The sequence below is a fragment of the Atractosteus spatula genome, chromosome 8 (genome assembly GCF_055471065.1).
Source record: "Atractosteus spatula isolate fAtrSpa1 chromosome 8, fAtrSpa1.hap1, whole genome shotgun sequence".
Taxonomy (NCBI): domain Eukaryota; kingdom Metazoa; phylum Chordata; class Actinopteri; order Semionotiformes; family Lepisosteidae; genus Atractosteus; species Atractosteus spatula.
In genome coordinates, this window is record NC_142713.1 from 59939290 (window position 1) to 59951340 (window position 12051).

Genomic DNA, 12051 nt, shown 5'->3' on the forward strand with positions numbered 1-12051 from the left:
CTGCAGTACAGGCTGTGCCGCTGTTGGCTGAAGAGCCGCTGCCTTTCCCCATCCTCACACCATCATCCTTCCGAGGTCCAAGAGCACTGCGCGCAGACGAATGTTCCTGTGTGTACGGCGGGGCGGGGGGCTGCAAGCCGTGGGACAGTGGAATTTAGGAGTCCCTCAGTTCTGATAGTAGGGCCCACAGCAGTGTGTGATTATTACAGTCTGTCGCATCAGATAAGCTTTTTGTTATGGTTCAGGCTCATGGAACGAGGGGCAAAGAACAGCAGCGAGACTCATTTAGATGGATATTATTCATTGGAGCCGGAGCTCTGTTTCCCCGCAGGGCCTGCTGGCTGCGAAGTGCCGCTCAGTGTGCCGGAAGAGCCTGGCAGTTTGTGTGCGTGTCTGTTCTGGTGCGCGGCCGAGGTGACTCAGAATGGCTTCTGTATTGAAGACGCTCTCTGTCGTGATGCGCCCCGGCTGACTCCGCTTCGTCTCCTCGCAGGCGTGGGGCCCCGTGTGTCTGTCCTGCGGCTGTCAGAGGGGGCTGCTGGGTACCAGTGCGGGTTAACGTCTCGGCACTCCAGACACACACACTGGCGCTTTCCAACTTGAGTCAGAATCCCTGCCTGTTGATTTTGATGAGATTTGTTGATTGCAAGGATTTCACAGCATTAAAATACCATTGCTTGACGGCGGTGCCGTTAATTCAGTGTTTTGGGGATCTCAGTCCTATTTTGTGCTTGACAGATGATCTCACCGAAGGAGGGCAGGGCAGCCGGCCAGCTAGCCTGCCTTTGAAATCCTTCGGCGTGAGGACCAGAACAGCGACAGGGCTAAAGACATTGTAAAAGACAGCGCAGAGTTATATTCCAGTTCTTAGTACCTCTAAACCCAAACGGAAGCAATGCAGTGGTGCCGGGTCCTGTCCCAGCCCCCACAGCTGCGACGTGTGCAGTCTATTTCCAGCTGAAATCTTCCTGACGCTTTTAATGTTCTTGCCTGTGCAGTGTATTTCCAGCATCAGCAGATTTTTTTTTTTGAATACGCTGTTCCTGGCCTGCTGTGTCAGATCTGTTTCCATCTCCCGTCAATTCTCGAACCCTCGGCGGAGGCTGGAGGGAGCGGCGCTCATTACTCTGGCTGTCGCGGTGACCCCCGCAGCTCGCGGTGACCCCCAGGCTGGGGAAGGCACAGAGGAGCTCGGTCGCTCGCTGAGGGAGACCAATCTCAGGCAAAACCCCACTACTGCAGCAGGAGTCTTGTGGGGCGTTGAGCGAACGCCTGCCTCTTAAGGACAGATTTTGAACCCTTACTTTATTCACCAGCAACAAGAGAGGGAAGGAGGTGCTCGGAGCAGATACGAAGAGAAGGGTTGCTGGTCCCACCCAGTCCGAGCCCGAATCTTCCTTTCTGCTGCGTCATCAGATCCTAATGCAGATGACTGATTAGACTCTGGCGTAGTTGGAAAACTAGTCAAATTCACAAAAGACACCAACATAAATTCAAAAGCAATGATATTAGATGAAATTCGGGACTGGGCCAACACCAGATGACACTTCATGTAAACAAGGGTGAGCATGCAGGGAGGAACACATGAACTATAAATATATATAAGATGGGAAACACTGAGCTTCAGGCATTTAACTATGACAAAGACTTAGATTTATGAATAGACTCATTATTTACTTCTTCTAGACAATGTGGGAAAACAATAAAAGGGCAAACTGAATGTTAGGGTTTAGAGTCAAAGCAAATCAAGGGATATTACAGTATGTTAAAACTATATAATGTATTAGTAAAGCATCATTGAGAATACTGTGTAGTATAGTGGTCACCACATCATATGACAGACTGAAGGAGCTGAAGATTTTTAGTCCTGAACAGACAAGACTGCAAGCATATGTGATAGAAGTATTCAAAATCCTCAAAGCACTGACAAAGTCTGCCTAGCAGACGTATTTAACATGTGGAAACGACATGAAAGTGCCTTTAAAACTGGGAACAAGAGACACTTCTTTACCCTGACTCGTGGGATAAGCTACCAGCCACTTTGTGAAAGCCTTTATCGCTAATTGTTGTAGTGTGGCAGAGGACACAGCTGTACAAGTCCCTCCTAGCTTCCCAAGGACCCTCATTGTAAGTCAGACAGAAACGCCAGACTCGCCTGGTTTGACCCCCCGAAATGTCTACATTCTCAAGGACGCTGGTCAGACTTAATTGAAATGTTTGGGATTATCTTCAGCGGGCACAGGCAGACATGGAGATAAAGCACAGGGCCGGTCATGTAGCCTGCAGGGAAGGGCTCCAGCTGGGTTTAGAGCTTGACCTGGTGGGGGTGCGGGGCTCTGCTCTCCAGACAGGCTGTCAGCTCCTGCTACCTGGCTCTCTGCGGCTCGGAGGGCATGATTCCTGCCAGCCTGCACTCCAGAGCTTCAGCGTGCTGTCGGTGTGCAGAGGAGAGAGACTGCATCTGGGAAAGTGAACCTGAATGCGCTCCTTAGCACATGAGCAGAATATGTTAATGTTGTATTGGAGTATGAAGATCATTAACAGTAAATCCCGGGACAAAAGTACTTTCAATCAAGATATTCTGTCCTGGGTGAACAGTGGAAGATCTTTCATGGGCATTCTGCACTATGACACTAATCTGTTACTGGATACCAAACCTCAGATGTGAGCATTGCTCGGTATTACAATCTCATTATCCTGCATCCTGGCTGGATATCTTGAAAATAATAAAGGTAACATATGGTGATGACCCTCTGCTGCCTGCAGCATTCATTGACACTAATCCCTCATCAGAAAGCCACAGTGCACATGCCCTTGTTATATTTCCCAGAACAGGTCTGCTCACTCTGACCACTGCATGCACAGTATTTAAGAATACTTATTACATTCGCACTGCCTACCTGCGCCGGTAGCTTTGCTGGGATGAGCAGGATGAAAATCCTCTTCCTGAAGATCAAGGACACTAAGCCATAGCTGTGTAATTAGTTGGGGACTAGTTTCATGTAAGTTCGACTCATAAAAAAAACAGTAATGGATAATGAGTGTTGTGAATGAAAATATTTACGCATGACGAGTTTAGCTGTTTGAACGCTGCTTTACATAAGATCTGGCGTGGTGCCACCTTGGTAACGTTTGAATTGATTAAGAGCCCTGAGGTTTAGATAGATACTTTATTGATCCTGTGAGGGAAATTGCAGTGCAACAGCAGCTTTACACAGACAACACAGCCACAGTGTAACGAATGATACAATAATAATAATAGTACAATACATACAATACAATCAGTACAGTGAGGGGTGCACTAAAAGAGTTACTCACAGTCCAGACACACAAAGAACAAACTAGAACAGAACAGTATGCAGAAAAATCGTATCAGCAGCAGCATCTGACTGAAAACACAGGTTTTAGAATTCACTGATGGCACAGTAACCAATAATTCCTGATGACCCAGCAACACATACAGTATGTAAAAAATTGCAATTTCCCTCACGGGATCAATAAAGTATCTATCTAAAAAAAAACTGTTTTTAGACTTACTTTCAAAGCGGTTGCAGGTAGCCTTAGATATTTTTTTTCAGAACGTTCCCCCAGAAAGCCAGTAATTCAGGCAGTCGTCTCAATGCTGAAAGCCGGGGACAGGGGGTGTTCCTGCAGCTGTGCTGGAACAGAGGTGGGGCTATTTCCACAGGCACATGGCCAGAGCCCACAAAGAGACATACAGGTGTCGAGGCAGCTCCTCTGGTAGGAACAACACAAGCCTACTGCTGTAAGCAGCTCTCCTGGCCATTGTTTACCACTGCACCTGCGTATATAGTGCCATCACGCAGTTAGGAATACAGACAGAATTGAAACTGAGGGATATTTAGTTCAAATTGTATATCACACTAGTAAGACCTCTTTTAGAATATCACGTACAATTTTTGTCAACACATTACAAGATATATTGGCCTCTTCTCGGTAGTATCCCCTCTTAAGCTCTTCAGTATTTGAGAAGAAAAAATCAGTGTCTTCAGTACGTTCCTCTAAACCTTTAACTCCTACATACTGTACATTGGCTTGGCTCTAGTGGAGACCAGAAAATCTGGTGACATACGGAACAGCTCTTTCAAAAGTGAAAACAGCAGAACGTTTCTGTGCTGCAGCTCTCTGTTAGCCATCAGCTTTCCTGAGCAGATGATTTTTTTATGTCCGGCAGGCAGTGATTTCAGTCTGAAAGAAGAGATTAGAGTAATACTTTAGCCCTTCTTGGTGTTTAACGTCTTTTCACATTGTAGTGCCTAACTGCAGACCTGAACACCCCAGGCGCTGTCAGCATAGACACTGGTCTCTTACCGCGGTCTTGTCTTGTCTTCTCCAGGGATGGATCGACAATTTCAATGGGCCCAGTGGAGTTTTCATTGCGGTATGTACGCTCATCGTACGTTTGTTCACGTTTTCGTGATCGACCTGTATGTAGCATGCGGAGTGTTGGTCTGTACCTAGCGGTACGTAGTTTCTGCTGTGTGGAGTATGAAGGCGCAGTGGGTGTGAGGGGGGCTGAGAGGACTTGGCTGTGAGCCCAGAGCACCGCTGGGGCTGACACCCAGTGAATCGTTTCGTGAGTGTCTTCTGATCACAAGCTTTCTTCCACACGCAGGCGGGAAAGGGGATCCTGCGCACCATGCGTGCCAACAACGACGCAGTGGCCGACCTCATTCCTGTGGACGTGGTCATTAATCTCACGCTGGCAGCTGGCTGGTACACAGCTCTGCAGAGGTAACCAGCTACCCACAACGCACCTGGGCCCTCGTCCCGGAGCTGCCTGTCTCTCAGTGGGCCTGTGCTGAGTCCATTCACACTCCGTTGCTCTGCTGAAGCACTGTCTTGGAGCATTTCACACTGAGTCTATAATTTTATTCATCAGATTGATCATATTGATCACCAGATCACCAGTTCTGTCCAACCAATGCAGTGTGGTTCAGCTTCTTGTTCGCTTTATTAGTGCATGACAGTCGGGGCACGCGTGGAGATGATGCTTCCTTGGCCTGCCTGCTGAAGGCAGCTCTGAGCTTCAGCCCCCCTAGTCCTGCTGTCATATGAGGATCAGGGAGGGGCTCAGACCTGCACCCGATCAGACAAAACCGTGTAATCGACTGCACTGTCTCATGAAGAAGACCTGCGCCATCCGAACCCCGTCGGGCGAGCTGAAAAACGTGGGTGTTACACTTTCGATCGCGGAGGTGAAAGGCTGAATCAGAGGGAAGGGGCGGCAGGGACCAGCAGGAGCGCAGCGAAGCCCGAGATCTTTATTTGGGTTGGGAAATTTGCAGGGCATTTTGGCTCTGAGCACCGCTGTGGTCTGTTCCACACGCTCGTGTGTGGAAATAATCCGGGCTCAGAGGTGCCTCTTACTCTCACACTGCATGATGTGTGAGTGGGCATGGATGTGTGACAATGAATGTGTGCGTGAACATTCGTAGGTTTGGAAATTCTTGAGGGAAGAGTGCCCTCAAGCTATTCCCAAGCAGCTGACCATGGACACTGTGCTGTTAGACGAGCTGTCCTTCAGATGAGAAGTAAAAATCGTGTCTTGTCTCCTCAGTTATTAATGATCCCTTTGCACCGTTCATAAGGGTAGAGGTGTTAACCATGATCTTCTGGTTAAATTCAATCTGCTTTTGTACAGTCTGGCCTCCCTAAAGTTCCCACTTAATTCAGCTGGTGAAGCAGTTTCTCTCTTCTCCACCTGATCTGCTGTGCAGTGAGGCTGCTGCGGGTCTCTCAGGTGGGGCTGCTGGTGCAGAATGGCCTCTGTGTGTCTCCCAGGTGGGGCTGCTGGTGCAGAATGGCCTCTGTGTGTCTCCCCCAGGTGGGGCTGCTGGTGCAGAAAGGCCTCTGTGTGTCTCCCAGGTGGGGCTGCTGGTGCAGAATGGCCGCTGTGTGTCTCCCCCAGGCGGGGCTGCTGGTGCAGAATGGCCGCTATGTGTCTCCCAGGTGGGGCTGCTGGTGCAGAATGGCCGCTGTGTGTCTCCCAGGTGGGGCTGCACTTCAGTGTCCCCCCACATGGAATCTTTATATATTGGTTTACAAATACAAAATCTGTGGTCCTTTAACTGAACAGGGATTTAACTTTAGAATTCGTTTGAAAAACACAGCATGTGGGTGCAGTATTGCATTCTTACCCTTTAAATTCCTTCTGAATTCTAGAGGAAATTATTTCTTAATTCACTTAATCCTAAAACCAAAATTCATGGCACATAATTAAAAGGGCTCCCCAGGAGACACATTTTTGGTAACACTGCTCCGAATCACACGGTGCAGTTTGTGGCAGGGGGATTGTTAAATGTGTATGGGCTGTTTCTAGGACTCTGATCTTTTCTTTGTCTTTCCAGACCAAAGTCGGCCCTGGTGTACAACTGCACAACTGGGGGGATTAACCCCTTCCACTGGGGGGAGATCGGTGAGTCTACTTCTGTCTAGAACCGTGACGGAAATGCAAATTTTTTTAAAAGTAGCAAAAAATGCATTTGCCCAGTCGTGCATTTCTTGTTTATGAACCCTTTTCAGACATTGAGAAGACAGATTTATAGAATTAAAAAATATTTTAAGATATTGAAAATTAGATTCCCATGTCTGTAAGATAGCTGCAATTAGGTAGGGTTAGGTAAACCAGGTTATTTAAGAACTGCTTGAATGTGCTGATTGAATCGATGTTAAGCAGACAGTTAATTCCAAAAATTGGTCACTTGGATCTTGGAGAAACAGGAGGAATCCTGAAACGCTGTAATATTAACTAAGAGAATGTCAGGGACACGTGGTGCAGCTTTTGCAGCTGCAGGTGCTAATAGGGTCAGGCAGGGTACCGTTACTCCCACTGTCAGCAGGAAGCAACGCTGCGGACGCTTCTCTGCGTTTGTGCTCAGGGCTGTGTTGTATTCAAGATGTCCAAGTGGGGAGCTGCGTCAGCATGTTTTGGCTGCAAAGGAACACGGGAAAGTTAATTCCACACTGATAAGGAGGAAGACAAATCCCTGAGTTTCAGCTGTTGAGCCTCCTTCAGGGAGAAGCCCTGAGATCTCTGTTCGTATGGCCCGTTCCTTGTCAGTGCACAGACCAAAGTACAAAGTTTCAGTGCGCCCAGCGTGATGTCTGAGCTGCGACAGAACCCCGTTCAGCTGACTGCTGGAAGACCTGTCCCGGGACACTGAAAGGTCCTGATCGGCGAAGAACCCGAGAGGGGGTCTCGCAGAGGACGATGTCATCAGGCTCTCTCCCTGATTCCAGGCAGTGCCGGGCTCAGTGCCCTTTCACCGTGAGCTCACGAGCAGACTGCGGTGAGCTGCTTGCTGTCGCGTAAAGGAAGCAAATCCTTGATTTCCATGAAGAGCTCAAGCAGACTGCCGAGATGCAGCCTGTGCTCTCGTCTCTGTGATTAACTGGGGCTTGTCAGTGCGCGTGTGACGCTGCACCGGGCAAATGAGCTGTGAAATCTCGACAGCACGTCTCGTGTCTCGGGAGCCCTGCGGGGCCTTCGGCACAGTGACATACCTCCCGCTTGCACGACGTGCTGGAGATCAGGCTCCTCCTGAGGGTGACCCCTCGAGCCTTCTTGTATAACGGTTGATCGTCTGCTTCACGTCACTTTATTCACTTTGTACTCGACAGCAGTTCAAAAGGCAAACGCCACTTGCATAAGTCGTCAGACTGATTGAAACGGAAACACTGAAGGATTTATACAAATCCCCCATTAACAACAATTACTGTGTTTGTCAATGGCAGTGAAATCAGTAAGCTGACTGACTAACAGGCTGTAATCCCTTGTAAATGAACCCCTGAGGCCACAGCAGCAGTAATGGCATTACACAGCACAGGGGGATAAAGGAAGGAAGATCTAGCCTACTGTATCTCCTAGCATGGGGTGAGACGATTCAGGCATGAAAAACAATCAGAAATGCTGTGCCGTTTTGTTTTCTCATTTGCTGCTGTTTACAAACCTGGCTGTGCTGTGCAGCTCTGCGTCTCTCTGCACTGATCCCCGGCTCAGGACACTGCCGCTGTGGAAACCGAGCCCTTAGCTTTGCCGACATCAGGGTTAAAATCACACACAGCTCCTGTCTGTCACCCGGCTCGGATGGCGCGGAATGAGGCTGAGAAATTCATTCCTGGACACGCGTCGCTCCCAGCGACCCCGGACACGCGGGGAGGCGTCCACTCACCCGCTGGCTGACCTCTCCTCGGGCGCCCTGTGACGGGACAGTGGCTGGGAGAGTCAGTCATGTCGGGAATGCCAGCTAGCTTATACGCGCGACCTCTTTCTCTCGGCGCGCCACAGTAATGGAACATGAAAACCGCGACCAGGACATAGAACAAGCGCCGGAGTTTCCTCTCCCACCAGCTTCCTCCCCGTCTCGGCTCATCTGCGCTGAGCTCAGTTCTAATCAAGGCAGACACTCCTCCTGAGGTACAGTAATTCAAGAAAACAGGCACAACTAAGAATTCCAGCTCTTTCTTCCCAAATCTCGCTGTGGGCAGAACTGAAGCATAATCCTGCTCGAGCAGAAGGTCAGACCAGGGGTCATCCCGGGACCCTGGAGTTGGGAGACCACGTTGTCATGCGCCGGCAGCCGGCACTGTGTTTATAGTAGATCCGCTTTTCCAAACTGCTACATGTGATCTAAACATAATTCATACAACATTTTGCCATATTTTAAGTGTGAGGTGAGACGTACAGTTTATATACGCACAAAATACAAGTTGTATACACACAAAGATACAAGTTGTATACACACAATATATCATTAGTTTGACTCAGAATCTATATTTTTCAATCTCCCCTGTAAAGGAAATGGCAGGGTAAGAGCTAAAAAACCTTATTCATGTGAGATACAGAAGTTCAAAAAATGAGTCCTGCTCCTAGACATACACATAACAAAATATGAAATAGGAACAAGTAAAGGTTAATTCCAAACTGAAATGCAGAAAGGAGAAACAGACTTCGGCTGTTGAGCCCTCTTCAGTTCAGTGAAGCCTAATCCCTGAATTCCATTATTCAGCCGTTTTCTTCTGTAAAAGAGGGCTGTGTGCAGTACTTCTGCAGTCTCCTGCAGGGAGAAAGCAGTCTCACTACACCCCTTTCCCCTTCGGAGTGACACAGAGCAGGCGTTCTCAATCCTGGTCTTACTGTAAATGCAGGCAGATTGGTTTCTTTTTTCTGTTTCAGGTGTTTCTAATTTTGTCTTTCAGCACATACAAAGTTCTCATTTTTTATGCATCTAAAGCTCAGTTATTTGAGGTAGTTAGGTGTCTGGTTTTAGTGCCTCCAGACAATGCCTCAGTAACTCCTCTTAGACGTTTCAGCATAATTTTGCTTTCTGCCCATGTTCAGATTCTTTGTTAATGACAGATTAATAACCGTGTAATTAATTTTTGTGTGTGCATGACCACTCACAAAATACAAACTGCGTTTTTATAGACTGTGAGCCAAGAGGAGTGTTTTATGCCAGCCTTATCCAGCTGAGATCCAGTTACACTTACACATCTTTTGTGGTCCCACTAATCAATAAGACATAGTCTTCAACCACATTAGAAGGATGTCCAGCTTCCTTTGGAAACAAACCCTTTTCCACACACGAATGCTCTTGTGTGAAGAAGATGAAACAGATATTTAAGTTTGGTCTAAAATATTTTGGTGGGGTCTGTAATGAGACAAGCAGCAGGATAAGAGTCATCAGTCTAGGGAGAGGACAGCACTGTGGCCTCACATACTCGAAACAGCAGACCCAGCTGCAGGGCCAGGGGGCGCTGTTGGAGTAAACTTCAGAGAGCTTCTCTGTCCCTCTGTCCAGAGAGGCGGACCGTGTTACGGCGTGGCGATGCTCAGGGGGCTGCTGCAGTGCCGTTCAGGTCCCAAGCGCTTGGGCTCGGGGAGTTCAGCAGGCTTCCGAAGGCAGAGAAGCTCACCGGACACAGCCGTTGAGCCGAGAGGAGGAGGGCTGCTGGCTGGTCGCTGGGCGAAGTGCTTGTAGAAGCTCGTTGGAAGGGTAGGGGCTGCAGCAGGCTGCTGACTAGCAGTAGACTGGCATGGCCACAGAGACTGGCGGCGAGCTTGCGGTGACTGTAGCAGCCGCCACGGGGGCTGGCTGCTGTCTTGTAGCTGACTGCAGGGGCTGCAGAAGCGCCATTGGACGCTGGCTGCTGACTTGTCAGCGTGGCTGTAATAGTAGCGGTAGCCTGGTAGTTGCCGTTGCATGGCAGTAGAGTCTGGCTGCCGACTGCGGTAGATGACACTGGACTGACATTCGTATTCCGAGATTCTGGCAAGTTCTGGGATCTGTGCTCCTAGGAAACACTGCTAGCACATCCCGTGGTGAACATGTTCAAGTAGGGAGCTGCAACGGCTGCAAAAAAGGTTTATTCAATGCTGACAAGAAAAGAAAAGAGAGCTGTGGAGCTTTCTTCCTTTGCAGTGGGAAATATGGCCACCACAAAACTGGATGACTGAGTGCCACGTTAGTAGGGAGAAGTTTAAAATACCCAAGCCACTTGAAATCCCAAGTGACATTCATTCGCACTGTTGTCTCGTTTTAAGCAAGGGGCAAGGGGTCAGATCTGCTAAGCAAAAACTTAACCGTCCCGGAGAGTCTAGGGCAAATGTGTGAAAGTGTACAGGGGCCTTCTGCCACAAGAACAAGCGCTGAGGCTGTTTGTCCTGCTGTGTTTGTGCAGAATACCATGTCATGTCCACCTTCAAGAGGAACCCCCTGGACCAGGCCTTCCGCCGACCCAACGCCAACATCACATCCAACTACCTGATCAACCAGTACTGGATCGCTGTCAGCCACAAGGCCCCGGCTCTGCTGTACGACCTGTACCTGCGCTTGTCAGGGCAGAAGCCCAGGTAAGACAAGACCCCTCTCAGACCCCACAGGAATCCCCATAGCCACCCAATCCTCTAGACCAGTGGTTCTCAAACTGTGGTACGCGTACCGGCAGTGGTACGCGGAGTGCCGCCAGGTGGTACGCCAAATGACCCTGGAACTGTGTCGTGTACGCTGAAAAATCGGGATGGGTTTTCATATTTTGTATTTTGTATTTTAAAGGTGTCGAATACGCAGCCTACGTACTGCGATACAGTGCGCGCTAATACTTCAGTGGACACAAGAGATGCTACGGATGCAAGTGACCAATTGTATTTTAAAAAAGCTACTGTATCTCCAGCAAATAGGGAGGAAGGAGAATGTGCGGGATTTTGGAACAATGCCAAGTTGTAAACACAGGAATGCATAGAAATACGTGCTACAAACGCTGGTAATCTTGTGAGCACAGGAAAGCGTGATAGATAACAGAAAAATATTTAAGAACTGTTCTAAGTTAATTTGAGAAAAATACACCGAGTGTCTCTGTGTTTCGCTCCCATGCGCATGAAATAAAAACTTTAAATAAATACGGAAATAAAAACGGAAACGTGGAAAAATGCAAGCTTGCGGATTGCTAAAGCAGGTAAGCTACACTATTTTTGAAGAACCGTATTTACCGTTGGCAAAAGAGCTGACACGTATTATGTGTGGAGAAAAAGCTGCTAAACAGCTCGACCTGCTGCCCCCCTCCCCCTGAAAGACACAGTCACTCAGAGAATTATTGAAATGAAGGATTATATCAAAAGTACACTGATAGAGCGCGTTAAGATGAGCAGATGTTTTTCACTGCAATTAGATGAGTCTGTAGTCGATTTGGCCAATTTGCTCGTTTACGTTAGATACGAGTTTGAGGGTACGTCCCATGTAAACCGCTACCAACAGGAACTACAGGAGAGCACTTACTGTATATCAGCTTCTGAATGAATTTATCGAAGAGAATGGCATCGACTGGATAAAATGTGTCGGAGTTTGTACAGACGGTGCTAGAGCAATGACAAGCCGACATGACGGTGTAGTTGCACGAATTAGAGCGGTTGCTCCAGAAATGAATGGACGCATTGCAACATCAACCGCGAGACCTTTGCCGTCAAGAAAATGCCTGACGATTTAAAACCTGTTAGACTCTGTTGTGAATTGTATCAAGGCTCAAAAAACG

General features: G+C 48.4%; 1 protein-coding gene across 1 annotated transcript in view; it reads left to right on the forward strand.

The window, feature by feature from the left end:
• LOC148829952 (fatty acyl-CoA reductase 1) overlaps nucleotides 1-12051 on the forward strand; it is an 82263-nt gene that overhangs the window by 63217 nt on the left and 6995 nt on the right. Inside the window, exons 6-9 of the mRNA XM_088922618.1 lie at nucleotides 4358-4402; nucleotides 4637-4755; nucleotides 6372-6439; nucleotides 10705-10876. Coding sequence (XP_088778744.1) covers nucleotides 4358-4402; nucleotides 4637-4755; nucleotides 6372-6439; nucleotides 10705-10876 — 404 coding nt within the window. The remainder of the gene's footprint in view (nucleotides 1-4357; nucleotides 4403-4636; nucleotides 4756-6371; nucleotides 6440-10704; nucleotides 10877-12051) is intronic.